The sequence below is a fragment of the Gossypium arboreum genome, chromosome 5, assembly GCF_025698485.1.
Source record: "Gossypium arboreum isolate Shixiya-1 chromosome 5, ASM2569848v2, whole genome shotgun sequence".
Lineage (NCBI taxonomy): Eukaryota > Viridiplantae > Streptophyta > Magnoliopsida > Malvales > Malvaceae > Gossypium > Gossypium arboreum.
The window spans coordinates 28,597,737-28,616,314 of record NC_069074.1 but is presented as its reverse complement, the minus strand read 5'-3'; the positions used below and the strand labels follow the sequence as shown (position 1 = coordinate 28,616,314).

Sequence of the window (18,578 nt, the reverse complement as noted above, 5' to 3'; positions counted from 1 at the left end):
TGAATTTAATGTTTGGGGTTTAGTATAAAATAATTAATAAAATTTCGTGTTAATGATATGAAAAAATTGTACAAAATTACTAATTTTTTAAATTAGTTGCACAAAAATAAAAATATTAACTTATAATAAAAACAAAATAATTAAAATTTATAAAAGAATAAAAATATGTTTGTTTATAATTTAAAAATTAATTATTTTAAGTAATTTATTGAAAGTTAAATTAAGTTGGAGAAGTTATTTGATTTAGATGGATGCAGAATAATATTTTTTATCATTAAAATTTAATGATATGGCGCTATTTTATTGGTGCTTAAAACTATACTTTTAGAGTGATACTAATATAATTTACCCTAAAATAAATGTAAAAGTAAATATAAAAGAAAGTAAAAATATTTGGTCATCCAACTTTAAAAAAAAAAAAAAAAGAAGCAGCTCATTTTATTCTTTTATTTAATTTTTTTATCTTTTAACTCCTAAATTTGTGATATTTATCAAACTAAGGAGATAATGTGAAATTTTTACTATAAAAACTAATAATATAAGGAGAGAAAAAGGTGAATTGTACATTGTCCCCTTATTCCCATCATATTATCCAATCAGGCCATCAATTGTTTAGATGTAAGGGACCAGAAAAATATTTATGGGAATAAAAGAGGATAATTGCATCAAATGATCTTATGGTTCATGTAGTCATCACTTTTTGTTTGAGCGAATCTCATTACATATCCAAATTACAAGTTGAATGATAGCAGGGTAAAGTAGTCTTGTAATAAAAACTTAAAATCAAATCTCAAATATGAATATGATTTCGTGTTAATTCAGTTAATATTATTGTTGTTGCAATAATAAGTAAAAGTCAAATATGATTTGAGGGTGTTTAAGTATGTATTTTTTAAAAATCGGGGGTCTTAATAAAAATTATATAAAAAACATAAATATTATATCTGATTTTGTCTCTCTTGTCATTTTTTCTTTTTATGTTAAAAGAGCATTAATTTCAAAATTGCAAAGAAATCAAAAGAAAGAAAGAGCTTCGGACTAACTTGAAAGTTAAAGAAGATTTACTTGAAATTAGCTTGTGATGTGTGATTCTGGGATTCTGGTGTTACGTATTTTGGAATTGTAGTTTATGTTCAGATACCTGCTTGCTGTTGTGTATTTCATTTCATTTGATTAATAAAGTATTTCCAGCAAGATGGTCTAACACTGCTAATGGGCTGCAGGAAGAAGTAAACCCCAAGTAAAATAACAAAAGGCAAGGACCAGCATCATTTAAAAGGTCCTTGATATATATTTTTGGTTAGGAAAGAGGAATCAGGTCAGAAGATTAGGTTTCAAAAGTAAGAAAATCATCTTCTATGAGTGGGTGTAAGCTTTGGACCACAAATTATGTTGGAATCTAGGAAAATATCCTGGCTCCACAAAAGGGTGAATAAAAATGACACCACCTTATTTTGTTGAAAAAATTCGATTTAAACTAGCGGGTAGAAAGCCAATATACTAACCCCAATTGGAAGACTAATGCTGGTGAAGTCTACTATTGTGATAATCCCTTCCTATTACATGCACTGTAAGAAACTCTTGTCTAGCGTTTATAACCCCATTGATCACATTAATAGGAATTTCCTTTGGGATGGATCTAAAAACCATACCAAGCATCATCGTGTTAGCTGAAAGAGTACAAAATCCAAAAGAGATGAAGGCCTTGACATGAAACAAATGAAAATGTAAAATCAAGCTCAACTCTTAAAACTTTGTTGGAAAAACATCGATACCCATGAAGTTTTATGAGCAAAACTTCTCAAAGCCAAACACTAGAATGGCTCAAATCCGCCCTTTAATTCATCTCACTTGCATGGAATTAGATGGGTTACTAAAGATGGATTTTGGATGAATTTTTGGATTGACAATTTTACTAGGCTTGGTCCTATTTGCTCTTCGATACGAAGTCCTCTCAATAAGGGTGAGGATGCTCTTATGGTTAGTGATTTTTGCGACTTGCCTTCCCCCATCTCTTTCCCCTTTCCTACTAATATTGCGTGTAATATCACGGCCACCCCATTTTCGGTTCTTGAGAATGGAACTATATGTGTTGGAATTTTTACCTCCAATGGGACCTTTTCTCTTAGCTCTACCTATTACTTGGGGTTTGATCTTTTGCACCTATCCTTTGGCGTTTCGAAGGATTGGAGTTGATTTGGAAGCTTCACCTTATCCCAAAACTCTCTTCTTCTATTTTCCTTTGGGAAGTTGGCAAAATTCTTCGTACGACGGCATTGCTTTGTTTAAGGTATGGAGATTGTTGGTTCTTTTCCAAGGACCACCCTACTGCTATCAGTCTATGGAGGAAACTTTCTATTCCCCCATCCTTGTCTAGCTCCTTTTCGTAACGATTAAAAAATTTTCAGCTCCCTATATGAGACTTTTTCAAAAATTCTATTCATAAATCTGATAAAAAAAATCATTTTTGGTGGATTTATTAATTTTTGGAATGTTTGGAAGCCCTTAGATAACATATTAAGTTATTTTTAGAGTTTCGAATTTAATCCGGTGTAAATACGAGTTGAGGGGCAAAATGATAATTTGACACCAAAAGTATTTTAGTTATTTGGAACCTAAATACAATTAAATATTAGTATTTTTGAGAGTGTGATGAGGAGGAATTTTTTGGATAATTATGAGCCCTTTTTACATTAAAAATCTTGTTATGGCCACATATTTTAGTAGTAGTAGTAATAGTAATAATAATGAATTAGGACACAATTGGTATGTCAATAAGGTTAGTAAGCTTACTTAGTTGATGAAGACATTGTTTAGTGAGAAGATAATGAAACTTGCCTTATAGCATAGCAGTAATGTACATAGTGAGGGCCTTAAGTGAAATGGTGTTCGATTGGATACACTTTAGTACAACTTAGTATATTGGTATTTGGTTGGAACGTAAGTGTCCAAGATGTATTTTATTAAAATTATCAATGGTGAACTTTCTAAAATTTGATAATAAAAATAAAATGCTGAGAAATATGTCTGTAAATCATATAAATGTTTGTATTTATGCATTTGATTCCTAGTGCCATGTACTATAGGGTCCTTAGTCTTAGCATAAAAATGTTAGTTTCATATTCCTCTTGGGCTTGTATTAGAATGTGGCATTTAACTTTTGTTTTTTTTTTGTGGTATGGTTGTTGGCTTGAGCCTTGAGTAATTATGACCTTAATTTGGGTAGCATGCGGGCATATTTACTCCTTTTGATGTGAGAAACGTTTTGAATATTTATTAAACTTGTTTAGAATGAATTTATGAAGTTTTAGCATGTTTCGATATCATTTCAATGATTTCATGTTGTAACGTATGGTTGAGTATGTTTTGGAAAAGTGATTTGATGGGTTATTTGTAATGTTTTTGGGTTAAAAAGAGGGGTGACATCGCGACCTCGACTTTGTAATGTCGTAACATTCTTCTGTGATGTGGCGACTATATTTTTACGATGTCACAATCTCACCTAACCAGCAAGTAATATTGCAACGTCAAATATTCCATGTCATGACCTTGCACGCTCTCCTAATATTTTGCTTCACTACACTATTTTGATCCGTTATGGCTTCTAATAGAACATAAATGGTTTTTAAGTTTTAAATTTGAATTTATCTATTTTTTATGATTTTATAAAAAATGTTTTAAGTTTTAAATTCTTAATTCACAATTGGGCCTTTGAAGTATATATATTTTCCCACTTTGGTACTTAAATTTTTTTTTTCCCAATTTTGTTCCTAAAGTTTGCCTCTGTTATATTTTTTAGTCCTTTTTTTATAGAAGTTAAAAAAAATATTATAACCAATCACAAAGTGTCACGTGACATATGTAGATAAAAAACAAATATTTTATTTTATTAAATGTATATACACATTAAAAATATAAAAGATGAAAAAATATATAAAAATTAGAAAAAATACATAAAATATAGAAAAATATTTAAATTATAAAAATAAAATTAAAAGAATAAGATGATTGAAAATAAATTGGTTGAAAGTAATAATATTCTTACAAAATGTAAAAATTGTAAAAATCATAAAAAAATTTAAATTTTAAAACAAAAGTTTATTTTTTATAAAATTCTAAAATATATAATTCTAAAATTCTAAAAAGGTATTAAAATTTTTTTTTTGCAATTACTTGAAATTTAAATATATATATTTAAATTTTATACCATTTTCAATTTTTATATATTATTTTGACTTTTAAAATATATAATTATATTTTAGAATTTTATAAAAATATTTTTAAACTTTATTTTAATATATTATACATAATTTTTTATATTTTAATCAATATAATACATAATATTAAAATAATAATAAAGGACATGTTGTGAATTTTAATAGTGCCACGTGGCTGATCAACGTTGGTTAATAGTCGATCAAAGTGAAAATATGTTTTGGTTGACCAGAGTAAACCGCCATGTGACACTAGTAGAATACATTACGTGTCTTTTTTATTTTTTAATATTATATATATTATGTTTACTAAAATAAACAAAAATCATATACAATATATAAAAATTTTAATAAGTATTTAAAAATATTTTTATAAAATTCTAAAATATAGAATTATAAATTTTAAAAAGAAAAATAATATATAAAATTTAAAATTATTATAAAATTATATATATTTAAATTTCAAGTAAATTAAAAAATGAAATTAAAATACCTTTTAGAATTTTAGAATTTATATATTTTATAATTTTATAAAAATAATTTTGAGATTTTAAAATTATTTTACAATTTTTACCTTTTGTAATAATATTATTAATTTCAACAAATTTATTTTCAATTATCATTTTTTTGTAAATTTTATGTTTATAAATTTTTATAATTTATTTGTTATTTTTCTAGATTATATATATTTTCTAAATTTTATATATATATATGTATATTTATTTATATTTTATATTTTTAATATTTACAAATTTTTATAGAGGTTAGAAATATTTGGGAAAGTACTACAGGAGATTTATTGAGCAAACTTGAAAGTCTTAAGAATGGTCTAAATATTAAGTTTGTAATGTGTTCATATTATATTTGACGTGTGGCAATGAATGAAAGTAAGCATTTGTGGAGGAAAGTTGCAATATAAGCTCCTTTGCCTGTTTTATATAAATTTTAATGGTGTTTTACAAATCATATTTCAATTTATTTATATATAATAATTTAACTTGTAATTTTACATAATAAGTCACTATAAATTTTAAATTGTTTTAAAATATTTTTAAGTTTATCATTATTTTTATAAATTAAATGCACTATTAAAATTAAAATAGGTATTTAAAGATATAATTAATGTTACAATAAATTATTTAATAGTCACAATATTTAAATTTAATTAATATTCTATATTCACTAATTAATAATTAAAATTAAGTTAGAAACTATATATAAAAATAAAATTTTAATACCATCTACTATTATAATATTTCTATTTTAAAATAGTTTCAAAATATCATGTATTTAAAGTCAATAAAATATTGTTGATTAAGTCTTAGCTCGATTGATATGAGTATTATTGTTAATGTAGGAGGATGTGGGTTCAAGTGCAGTAAAAATATTATTTTTTTTATTTATTGGTTGGGGAATAGAGGTGCTCATGGGTCGGGTCTAAGTATGATATTAATATATTTTATATTTGTCCAAGCTCAACCTGACCTGGAACATAGACTTAAATTTTTGTCTAAACTATCTCATATTTGCAAAAGACTAACCCAAACTCATTTTAGGCCCCTCACATTTTTTAATTTTTTAAAGACAAATGTTTATTTATCTTATTTTAATATTTAATAAATTTATACTTTTTATTTATTAATTTTTATATAGTTATCTTAACATTATTTTAATGTTTACATTACGGTGTTATATATTTAGTATATGTTTATTTTTTAATGTATTCTAAATTACATAATATATTAAAACAACATAATATAAATTATTATAAACTTAAAAACAGTCAAGCTAGATTTGGGCCTTGAATGTTCAAACTCGAGTTTGTCCCATATTTTAAACGGGCCAAATTTTTTTGTCTAAACTCATTTTTGGGCATAATATTTTTATTCAAACCCTCAAATTTTGGCGGGCCTAGCTAATAGCCCGCCCATGAATAGGTTTATGAGTAATTCTAGATATAATGTGAAAAATAATAAATATGTAATATTAAAAAAGTCAATATAATATTAATTATCATTTTTTAAATTAAACTTATATATTATTATGCTTTAATTTCGTGATCATATTATTAACAAAATAATATAAAATTTATGAAAGATTTGAAGAGATAATTAATATTGAAGAAAATTAATAATAATTAAAAAAGCATTTTTAATAATTAAAATATGAAAACGTATTTAGTACCCTATTTTTTTTTATAAAGTTGAAAAAATATGTTTGTTTTAAATATGTTTGAAACGGAATAAATATAATAATTAGATTTAAAATTAAAACATTTATTTTAATTTTTAATTTTATAAAACATAAGATAATTATTTTATTATTTTATATATTTTCAATTTTCAAAATTATTTTGCATACTATATAATTTAGGGAGGGGAGGGAGGGATGTGGGTGTTAGAAGTAAGACGCGATAGATTTTCTTAAGTTGGTCTAGATTTGTCCGCAGAGAGAGAGAGAGAGAAAGGAGAGAGAGAGAAAGCTAATAATGGGCAGCACTTCTTTATCTCCCTCTATTTCTTTGTCTCCCTCCCTTTCCCCTCATTCTAGTAAGTTCCCTAACCCCAGCCCTAATCTATTCCTCCGTTCTCACTCATCTTTCACTCCCCTCACTCTCCGTTCTAATCAAACGCGTTACCGTTTCAAGAAGCTCCCCTCCTCAAATGCCCCCAATTTCCTCGTAATTTTCCCTGCTCACTTCTACGCTTCCACTTATTACTTACTATTTGAATTTGTGCTTGGATTTTGTTGCTTTTTTTCTAAATCGTGGATGATGGCAGGTTGCTGCTTCGGCTAAGGCAGAGCCGTTGAAGGTAATCATATCAGGGGCTCCGGCTTCTGGTAAAGGTACACAATGTGAGCTCATCACCCAAAAAGTAAGATCTCTCTATATGTTTGCATTGATTTTTCTTGTTTTCAACTGAAGTTAATTTTTTTTTTAATAAAGGAAGGATAAAATGATAATATTTATTTATTCAGTATGGTTTGGTGCATATTGCTGCTGGAGATTTACTGAGAGCAGAAGTTGCCGCCGCTAGTGAAAACGGGAAGCTAGCGAAGGAATACATGGAGAAAGGAGAATTAGTCCCTGATGAAATAGTTGTTATGGTAGGGTAGATATTGTTCACTTCATATAGAATGCTTTTCCTATTCATGAATCCCATAGTTTTGGCATTAGATGGTCAAGGAGCGTCTGCTGCAACCTGATTCTCAACAAAGGGGTTGGCTTTTAGATGGCTATCCTAGGAGCTCATCCCAGGCAGCTGCTCTTGAGGATTATGGGATCCGTCCTGATGTTTTCATTTTGTTGGATGTAAGAATGTTTTATTGCTCTTTTAATTCATCAAAAACATACTGCATCCTGTTATTCCTTCATTTGTAAATTAGTTTAAAACAGTAAGTGTATTCTAATATAACATGTGCAACTTGTTTCCAGGTTTCTGAAGACATTCTTGTTGAGAGAGTGGTTGGGCGAAGGTTAGACCCTCTTACGGGGAAGATATACCACTTGAAATATTCACCCCCGGAGAACGATGAAATTGCATCCAGGCTTACACAACGATTTGATGATACTGAAGAAAAGGCATGTCTGATATTCCTTGTTTGATTGCTATTGAGCGGGGATTATGTGTGCTTTTAAATTTTTGGGATTCTTCTTCATTTGTAGTTGTGCCCTGTTGTTAAATTGACAAATTGCATCTCTTATTTGAAATTTGTAGGTAAAGTTGCGGCTACGCACACATCATCAAAATGTGGATGCTGTGCTCTCTGTATATAAAGATATCACAGTCAAGGCATGTTAACTTCTTTCTCCATGTCATTAATTGATTTAATTCAATGCTTGCATAGGATCATGCAAATAAAGATGAGAAAATAAAAAAACTGAATTATACATGCAGTTTGGTTTGGTTTTATAATTAATAGAGATTCAAATTTTGGTCTTCCTCAATTAATAGCCAAACACTGTTTTGATCAAGGTTTTCTTATGAACCCTTGAATATGAAAATGTGTTGAATTCATTCATTTTAATTTGACATATATCAGAGGTGGTCTTTGATGCCTTTGTAGTGAAAACTTTTCAACTCCACGAGTGAGTTTAGATGTTTCCACGTATCCCATTTCCGCTCTAATTATTATTTTCTTGAAAAGTATTGCACCCTGAGGAGTATGTGTCACCCTAAGAACATCGCTTGTGGAGCCTAGAATTTTACTGGTGTTGAATGGAATTCTTTCTCATAATTTAAGTTTTGGGTAACTTGATTATGTGTAATATAAAAGGATTTTTCTGGTTAAAAATGGGAAATAAAAGGAGTATTGGCTTGGTGACATAAAATGGCTAGTTCCAAGTAAATTCTATCAATGAGCTCTAACATTTTACTCTAGTCATTAGTTCCTAACTACAATTTTGTTCTATTTGTATCTTTCAAGTGATTTTACTTTGGTCCTTTTGTCACATTTTTCATTAACTGAGAAAAATATCCGTGGGAGTATCAAGGGAATGTCCTCATGATGTGCCAGTTAGGGACTTAACTGGACAATGTCAAGGTTAGGAGCTAAAGTAGATCCAAATTAAAAGGGTAGGGACCATGGATAAAATTTACCAGTCAAGTTTCAATTTTAATGTTGGAAGTTGGAGGCGAAAATTTTAATGTTCTAATTACAGAAAGTAAAAGAAGGAAAAGCATCGTGTTGTAAAATTAATTGAGAGTAATTTTTAAAATTAAATTATACTTAATTTTCAAATCCTTGCTAAAAGCATTGTCATTTATCTCAAGTCTCAAGTGAACTCTTTTGTCCAAGGCCATAAGGTATAGAAATCTTTTCTTTTTAGACTCATCAAACCAATAATGGCTACTTCTTTCCTTGAAATATTTCACTTTTTGCTATGATTTTCATTCATTTTTTTCTGCCTTCTAGTTATTCTTTTCAATTCAGTTCCTATTTTCTCACCTTATATGAGGCTAGAATTTCTTTACAATTTTACTAGAGTTAACTGAAGATCCAAACAAATCCAGCCATATTGGTTGAACTCTTGTTTTTAGATCTTTGGTTATTTATTTTGTTGAAAACCATTTGATAAGATCAAATTAGACTATTAAAGACTAGCTTTCAATTTTCGAGTCATCTAATTATTGGAATAATGTGAACAAAGGGCAGGATAGGAAAATAAGGAATATTGTGGCACCAGAGATGGTAGGCTACTGAGAATACTAGTGTGGTGTTATGGTCACTGGCTATGGATTGAGTCACCGTGTGATTTTTATATGAAAGTTTGCTTTGATTGAGGAAGATTTTCCCTTTTTTCGATTCCTACCACGTAAATAAGCTATGATCAATTATGAACTTGTCAAAGGGAGTTCCTAATCTTAGACTTGTTAGGAAGAGAGTCTTAAAACCTCTATAAATTGGAATGATTTATATCTTATTTTATTACTAAGAATTGACCCTTAAATGGAGGTTACATTAGGAAACTAAAATTCAGGACTTTTAATTGCAATAAAATACTTGCTAAATTAATATATTTTAGGTTATTTTATTTTTTAAAATTATTTTAATTCAATATAAATCCAATCCAAATAATAAAATAATTCAATAAATAAATTATGTATAATATTAATGTATTATATATTACTTGAAAATATTAGTATTTAAGTGCACGTAAAACAAGTCCTTGGACCTGTATTCTTCTCTGATATTCTTTTGTGCCGAATCCTCGAGTCTTTGAGTTTAACTCGATTGATGAGTCAAAGACCTAGACACATACCTAATGCCTGTACTTCAATTCGAATATGGTTTGCTGCCATTCGGGACTTGGCTTTTCCAACTCTTTCTTCATTAATTCTTTGAATTTCTTGTAACAAAGCCATCAACTCCTTTTTTGCGATGGGAATGGGATCACCTAATGTTTGGCTTTGATACCAAGTTGTTATGGTCGTGGGTTGTAGATTGAGTTATCAGCAGTTCATGGGAAAGCTGACTTTAGTTGAGGAAGCCTTTCCCTTATTGTGGTTCCTACCACATGAATAACTTATAATTAATATATGGAACAGGCCAAAGGGAGCTCCTAACCTTAGAACCTGTTGAAGAGATCTCCTAACTTTAGACTAGTTAAAAGAAAGTCTCTTGACCTTTATAAATTGGAATAATTTGTCTTATTTTAATACTAAAAATTGTCCTCTTAAATAGTGGTTACAGAAGGTTTTATTCTTGTAGAGGAAGAAACTAAAAAATTATAATCAAAGGACTTTTAATTATAATAAAATACTTGTTAAAAAATCATTCTAATTAAGAATACTACTAAAAGAAATTTACTTGTCCTTCTATTTTTGGCGCTTTTGACTTCTTGTCTTGCCCACAAAGGCAACCATAACACGTGGGTAGTGAAAGTTAATGTCTGATGTCAATGACTAATGTGAGACTTCGGAACAGGTTGCTAGGAAATGTTTCATGAATTACTATTGTTTACGATGGCAAAGAGTCAACATCTGAAATGCCCTTGCCAGATGAACCAAGTAGAGTCTAAACTGTCTAAGCATGAGGATGTGCATAAGTCATGATTCCTTTATCTGGGATCCCAGTTATATGCCAGCATCATTAGCTTCAAATTTCAACTTCTTGTTCTTTCTGCAGTAATGTGCTTAAACCCTGGATTATTGTTCTGATTGCTTTTGTTATTGATGCTTGAAAATGTCAACTGGTATCAGCTTAAAATTTCGTGTTTGATGTGTTAATTGACTTCAAGATTAATGTTGTTGGTAACTGTTTCTGAGAATTAAAATTGAAAGACACAAGGATTAGTGGAGGTATTATCATGTTATTATGAATTATACAGACTGCCATATTGTTTGAGACCATTCCAAAGATGAAGCTATTGTCTGCTAAATTCAAAATTTGGCAGAAAAACTGGTTACTGGGTTCTATTGAGTTCAATCATCTTAAATTATATATTAAATGAAGGAATATAATGTTTGTATCTTCAGGTTAATGGAAATGAGGCCAAGGAACATGTGTTTGCACAAATTGATGCTGCTCTTACACATGTAGGTGAGCAAAGGAAGGTGAATTCTGGATCTGTAGCTGCATAAATGAAAATCAGATATCTTGGCGATTTCCATCAACAAATATATCCTTATTGGCATTGGATAATTGGACTTGTGTAATAGAGTTAAGTAGTTCAATTCCCTTTTTTTCTTTCATTTCTTCTTTTGGTTATTTCTTTTTTTTTTTTTTTTTTGGGGGATGTAAGTTTCAAGTTCAATTCCGAGTTTGTAATCATCAATTCTTTATATTTTTTAAGGAAAATTATCTCATTGTGACCCTCCAAAAAAAATAAATAAATTTAAATAAAAACTGTATGTGTAAGATTTGGTATGCTTTCTTCTTTTAGTTTTACCTTGCGCAGGCTATTTTCATTTCAGCCTCTGGACTTGGTACTTTTTCCAACGGGGTCTTACCACCTTATTTCCTACACACTTAAACACACAAATTGCTTCTTTTATAGCCCCATTTTTTTCTAGTGATGGCCAAGAAATTCTGCATTTAACCTATTAATTTCATTTTTCAAGATAACTGCAATTTTAGCGTTATTAAGTGATGCCAATTCGGTTGACATCTTTCAAGGAATTTGTGTCTTTGTCTACTGCATGATATCTCAATAGAAAACTAACTACATTAAAAAATGCTTAATTGTTAAAAGAGCCCTTTAAAAATTCAATTAAAATAAATAATAATAATTAATGACCAAAATAGAACCAAAAATATAATTGAGTGATTATACTGGTATTTTTGTTTTTGACAAACCCTAACCCTAACCTAAACCTAATCAATACTAAACCTTTATCTCAAACACAAGAATAGATCAACCCGAAACCTTTACCACACTAAAAAATAATAATAAATATCCCCTAAATGAACCTAAAAAATCTGAATAACCCTATCAAAATTCAAAAATTTCCCAAATCCAACCTAATAATCCTTTTATGAATTTTTATGAATTTGGTCTTTAAACTTTAAAATATTTTAATTACTTTATTAAATTTTAGAGATTATATCAATCAAGTCTTTTTAACTAAAATCATTAATATCACTATTGAGTGATACATCAAATCTTAGGTGGAATAATTTATAATTAAAAATTAAACCATAAATTAACATTAAAAGAAAAACAATTTGAATTAAAAAAAAGGTAAAACGACATATCTCCTTGTAATTTTGATATCGTTGGTTCTTTAATTTTAGGTTTTCAGGTTTAACAACTCTCCAAAGTTGTCCTTTTTTTATTTTTTTATAGTTAATAGTTTTAATTTGGTTCTGATTTTTCATGTTTTTACTATAGTTTATGTGGTAAAGTTTTACCGTTTTGCCCGTCATCTTTTTACTTTTAACCTTTTTTAACTTTAAGGTTTACTTTTCTATTTTTATTTTAAATTATTCCATATAAGACTAATATGCCAATGGTAAAATTAACAATTTTAGTAACGAAATAACTTGATTAATATAATCTCTAAAGATTAGTATGTAATTAGAACGCTTCAAAGTTTAAGGATCAATTTAAAATGTAAGTAATAGTTTAGGACTGTTTGGTGCAATTTACTCTAAAATTTATTTACTTCACAATTGAAATAAATCAAAATAGCAAAACAACTAAATAAAATGGCAAATGAAATGGATATTACGTGGAAAATAGGTTGAAATATTTTAATTAGATGGAAACTCGAGTGGAAATGAAAAAAAAAAGAAAAGAAGAAGAAGAAGAAGAAAAGAAGCTGCATGACATCCATGATTTAATAGGGTAATGGGTAAGATATTAAATGTGGATAATAGTCGGGATTGAATGACTAATGGTGTAATTTATCCTATATAATAATGAGATATGGGATAGTATAGTATAGTATAGTATAGTTACTTACATGTTTTTTTTTTTTTTAACTTTAATTTTATTATTATCATATCTACTTATTTTATATAATGCTCAGAATTACCCATAATTCTTTCCCACCCTTTAAATAGGAGGATAATGCATTTTAAGACATTCAAACTCACGTCCTTCTACATTGGCAACAATGCTGAAACTAATCGAGCTAAGATTCAATTGGCTAGTTACTTGCATGTTAAATCATAGTATATGATATAGTATTACATAATATAATAATATAAATATATATGGAACCATTAATAGATTATTCATTTTATATATAATATATACTAATATGATAGGCTTAATGGTACATAAACTATATCATTTTTAAGTTAGTAACTAAACTTTTTTGTCATAAATAGTACCTAAACTATAATCCGTTAGTTAAATTACCTCAGCCATTTAAAAAATCTCTTAACTAATCCTTTTGTGATATGTGACAGTTTTTAACTAAAAAATCAAAAAAAAAGTTAAACTTTATTTCCTTAAGCTTTTTTTTTTAAAAAAAAAACTTATAAACATTTTCATCTCTTTTGTTATTCACCCAATAACTAGTTGAAAATCTTATCCAAACCCAGTTTTCGGTAACAAAACTTAAATTCTAGAGAACTTCTTTTTTGTTTTTAAAATTCAATTTTGATTCTTTTTGAACCTGGGTGAGAAAACCATTTGTTATTTTTTTTTTAAATAAAATTCTTCATTCTTTTCTATATAGTTTGAATAAAAAAACTAATATTGAGTGGATCTCTATAATGAAGAAAACTCAAGTAAAGCATGGTAGAAATAAATGGTAAGAAAATTTGCAAAAGAAAAATCTAACAATTAAAGAAAGTTCATTAAAAGGAGAAGAAAGAATTATGGGAGAGAGAGCAAAAATGTTTAATTTAATTTAATTTATTTTTAATTAAAAAGTGACACATGTCATAAAATGATGGTTAAGAGTTTTTTTTTAAACGACTAAAGTAATTTAAGTATTATTTGAAGTAATCTTGTATAATTTAAATATTATTTTGTTATTTAAGCTAATATAATATAGTAAAACTTTTAACTAAATTTAATTAAATATAAACGATACGATATTAATCATGTTCATAATGTTGATATGGATATAATATTTTATGAAGTTGATATACGTATCGTTAATCATAAATAATACATATAGCATAATGTTCATTAATTGTGTATACTATAATGAGATCAATAATGTAGTAAAAATAGTTATAGAAGATGGTAGATTATAATATTAATATACATATACTATTTCATGATATAATAATACGTATTATAATATCAATAATTGAATTTCATTCAATATATATTCCTACACATGTGTACAACTAGTAATACAAAAATTATTATTATAGATTTAATATATTAATATATCACATTTAAATAATATTTCTACTATAATAAAATATCAATAAAAATTTTGTTTCTTTTTATTAGGCAGATTTGGACCATATTATTATTATTATTATGTAAAAGTTATTTATTATATTCAAAATAAAATATTTGTAACTTGTGAAACTTAAAATAGTTTGAATTCGTCTAATCTCATCCAATGTAAATCGATCCAAATATTAAATAATTTAAATTTAAAAAATTAAATTGAAATGACTCGAACTTGAAGTAATCTAATTTTAAAATTATTTAAGCCTGAAATAATATAAAATTAAATATAAACACATCCAAACCCACCTATTCACCAGTTGTTAGATAAAATCAAGTTAATTATACTTATTTCTAGAAGAAGCACCCTAGTGCTATTTCAAGTATTAACCACACTTCAACTTGGATGAGATCGGTTGTTTGACTAATGATGAGTATAATTTATTTATATTTCTTCTAGAAATCCTTTGTGCTTCCTGAGATTCAATGCATATTTTTATCATGTTGCTAATTCAATTTATAATTTTAAAATTAAATCATGAATAATTAATTTAACAATTAATTCAATTCTATCTTACACATTTACATAAAATAAGACTGGAATAAAAAAAATTGGGGAAGAAGCAAAACCTCATTAGCTTGCGGCATTAATTATTATTTTATTATTCTTTGTATAAATACATAATCATTAATAATAATGTGTACATTATAGTAAAAATATTAAATCAATTAATGTGCTAAAAGATTTAAGTTAAATTAGTGATAAAGATTCTAGCCCATTCGGTAATTGTGATAGCGATGATCATAGTAATGGTAGTAATATCGTTTAAGACCTGAATTGATTTGATTAAAATTGTTTCGATCAAGATTTAGAATGAATGAATAGCGGCAAGTCTAGTTTACATTTGAACATGTCTTTCGTTCAAATTGCAAGACTTTTGGTTAAGGCATTCCTCAAGCCTTGACCGAGCTTTAAGGCCAAACCGCATTTCAACAGGATGCATGATCATGATTTGGTCAAAACCATGATGTTTCCCTACATTTTGGACTTTGTTTGATGATATTTCACTATAAAAAAAACACCAATTTTGATAAAACATGATATATTCATTCATTTATTAATCAATTCCATCACTCCCTCACCTTTCAAAGATGAAAATTTTGTTTGTAATAATATTTGCGTTCCTTGTGTGTCAAGCTAACGCTTTTCGACCAATCCTCCTTCTAGGCAACCAGAATCTGATAGAGAGAACTTGCAAGCAAACACCCTTCTATGATCTTTGCATTTGGTCCCTCAAATCAAACCCCGAAAGCCGCGACGCCAGCGTGAAGAAGCTAGCTCAGATCATGGTGGATTCACTCAAAACTAAAGCGACCGAGACACTTGATCTAATCGACGAGCTACTACAGGATGGACTTGCCCTTGACCCTGAAATGCAAAAGGCCTTAACATCTTGCGCTGAACGCTATAACGTCATTATAAGGGGAGATGTACCTGAGATCAACGAAGCTCTCAAGACGGGTGACTACAAGTTTGCAGCGAAAGGCGCCAATGATGCAGCCATAGAGGCCAATTCTTGTGAAATAGAGTTCTCTACTAAATCACCGCTGACTGATATGAACAAAGTGGTGCATGATGTATCCGTCGTTGCGGCTTCCATTGTCAAGATAATACAAACCAAGTTTTCCTTTTGATGTGATCAAGATGATTCTCATCTTGTTCTTTTATCCTTATCGATGAAATAAATTTTATTTATTTTATTAGTACACAATTTTCTTCCACTTCTGACTTTAGTTTACTTTCATTGCTCTCAGTAATCAGTTTCCCATGATTTAAATTACGGTAACAAATAACAATAGTGATGTTAGTGACAGATATAAAATTGTGCAGAGATTGTGCATCGAAGTGGTTTATGTCTCATCGTTTGATTTTTGAAACCTGACAGCCAAAATGCTATCAAGCAGATTAAAGCTTGTGGAAATTTTCCTGGAGCTACACTTAGTTGTCTTCTTCCGTATCAGTTAATACCTGCTATCGAGAATTGGGTGTTGAAAGCTGTCCCTAGAGAAGCAAATAATGCGACCGGCAGCTTGGCTAAGGCTGCTCTATCCACCAGCAACCATTTTCTCTTTATGTATGATTCAGGGGGTGAGGCTGATTCTTGTCTACTGATGTTTGTCTTGTTTCTTTTCTGAATAAATTCTATGAGGTTTAAATTATAGACATAAACAATTATCTGATTTAAAATTTTCAATGCAACCATGTATACTGTTGGTCTTTTTTCAAGTTTTATCTGATTTTTCAAAAATAGGTATACTAAGTTGACAAATTATCAAAATGAAAATAAATATTAAATATCAGATTATATAAAAGTATAAGAATTAACAGCTTATTTTACCATTAATAATATAGCCAATTGAATAAAATTATGAGTAATTTGAGAAAGACCAGGTGAATTTTGAATAACTTTTATCGTTACAAATTTTGAATTTTTATTATTTGTATGAAAAAATAAATTTATTTTTAAAATATAAAATTATAAGTAAATTAGAAAAAAAACCACTACATTAAATGTATTGCACGAGAAAAATATTAGTGATCTATATATATAATCTTTTAGCTATACATCAACGGAGTCTTCGAGTTGTGAAAGTATAAAAATCTATATTTTATAAAGTAACAAATATTACTTTAAAAGTATTTTTATTTTTCTATATTTTATATAAACTTTAAAAATACATAAATATGATAGGATTTAAACTCAATATATCATAATCATCATTACCCCAACTTTACCATTTAAAATAAAGCCACCCTTAATGTTTATATTGTTTTTTTATTTATAAATTTGTTACTTATCCAATAAACTAAAATCAAAATATTTCTAAACTTAGATAAATAAGGTGGAACTTAAACCTAAATCATAATATATATCCAATCAATTAAAATCAAAATATATTTAGCCCAAAATAAAATTGAACAAAGCCCACGCATATGATTGAGTTAAAATTGGAATATACCCAAAATAATCTAAAAGATCCATGTGTAAAATTTAAGCATGATGAGACTCGGACCTCAACCATCAAAATCTCGATATCTCAACATTATTAGCACAACCAAAATATCATTGGCTATCCACTCTCTTATTTTCAATGTCCAAGTAATTAGACCTTTATTTTTTTCTATTTTTTATTATCTATACTATTATTTAGTCCATGATTAAGTTAATATCATGAGTCAATTAAGTATCAATTCAGTTAGAGAGATTATAAAATATCATTTTGTATTTAAAATAAGTTATATTTTTGAGGTTATTTTAGTCTTTTATTTAAAAAAGTAAAAACTATATATAAAGAGAGAATTGAACCAACACTAATTATATTGATAAAACTTAAATTTATCACTCAACCAAAACTTCTTTTTAGACATTTTAACTTTATTATGCATACTTTATTACATCCATCAATTGTGTATCAGGTAAACTACCAAATTAGTTACTTTTGTTTGTCTCAGGTTATATTTTGGTTACTTATGTTTAAAATATTACGTTTTAGTCACTTACGTTATCGTGTTATAACATTTTAGTCACTGAGCGTTAATTGTCATTAACAGTATAACGATAAGCTGACGTGACACGTTAAATTATCATTTCAGACAAAAAATTTAGGTTAAATTATATAATTGGTCCCTATATGTTTTTTTTATTTTGAGCAATTTTTTTCTTTTATTTTTTTAACTTTCCTTCTCTTTTTTTTTTCATTATCTTCTCCTTCTCCCTATATTTTCCTCCCTTCTTCATTTCTTTAATGTAGTTATTTTATGTTTTTCATCTGTTAAAACTAGTTCCTATACTTTATTTTTTTTGAATAATTTATTTATTTATTATTTTCCTTTTCTTCTTCCCCTTTATTTTTTTCTCTCTTCTCATATTCTTCACTACAAAAACATAATCTTTGGCCACAACAAAAACCCAACTCCTTATGTCTTTCACATGATTCCTAAATTAAATTTCATTCAAAATCGAATATCAATCATTCTTAATCAATTCTCTATTTGA

The 18,578-nt window shown here is 27.8% G+C and overlaps 2 protein-coding genes across 2 annotated transcripts; both read left to right on the top strand.

Moving 5' to 3' along the window:
* The first annotated feature begins 6,598 nt into the window (after positions 1-6,598).
* Positions 6,599-11,585, top strand: LOC108489941 (adenylate kinase, chloroplastic). The gene is made up of 7 exons (XM_017794702.2): positions 6,599-6,894; positions 6,995-7,090; positions 7,194-7,322; positions 7,393-7,527; positions 7,651-7,797; positions 7,934-8,008; positions 11,195-11,585. The coding sequence occupies exons 1-7, from the start codon at positions 6,703-6,705 to the stop codon at positions 11,297-11,299; spliced, it is 879 nt and encodes a 292-aa protein (XP_017650191.1). The 5' UTR covers positions 6,599-6,702; the 3' UTR covers positions 11,300-11,585.
* A 4,039-nt stretch (positions 11,586-15,624) lies between these two features.
* LOC128292578 (cell wall / vacuolar inhibitor of fructosidase 1-like) lies at positions 15,625-16,292 on the top strand. Its single transcript, XM_053027423.1, has one exon. It carries the CDS (start codon positions 15,673-15,675, stop codon positions 16,213-16,215), a length of 543 nt encoding a protein of 180 aa, XP_052883383.1. The 5' UTR covers positions 15,625-15,672; the 3' UTR covers positions 16,216-16,292.
* Positions 16,293-18,578: the final 2,286 nt, after the last annotated feature.

Excerpts from the sequence above, each read along its gene's own strand:
- LOC108489941 (XM_017794702.2), top strand. The coding sequence starts at position 6,703 with ATGGGCAGCACTTCTTTATCTCCCTCTATTTCTTTGTCTCCCTCCCTT. Across the intron at positions 7,528-7,650 it reads ATGTTTTCATTTTGTTGGAT|GTTTCTGAAGACATTCTTGT; the intron begins GTAAGAATGTTT and ends ACTTGTTTCCAG. Across the intron at positions 8,009-11,194 it reads ATAAAGATATCACAGTCAAG|GTTAATGGAAATGAGGCCAA; the intron begins GCATGTTAACTT and ends TTGTATCTTCAG.
- LOC128292578 (XM_053027423.1), top strand. The coding sequence starts at position 15,673 with ATGAAAATTTTGTTTGTAATAATATTTGCGTTCCTTGTGTGTCAAGCT.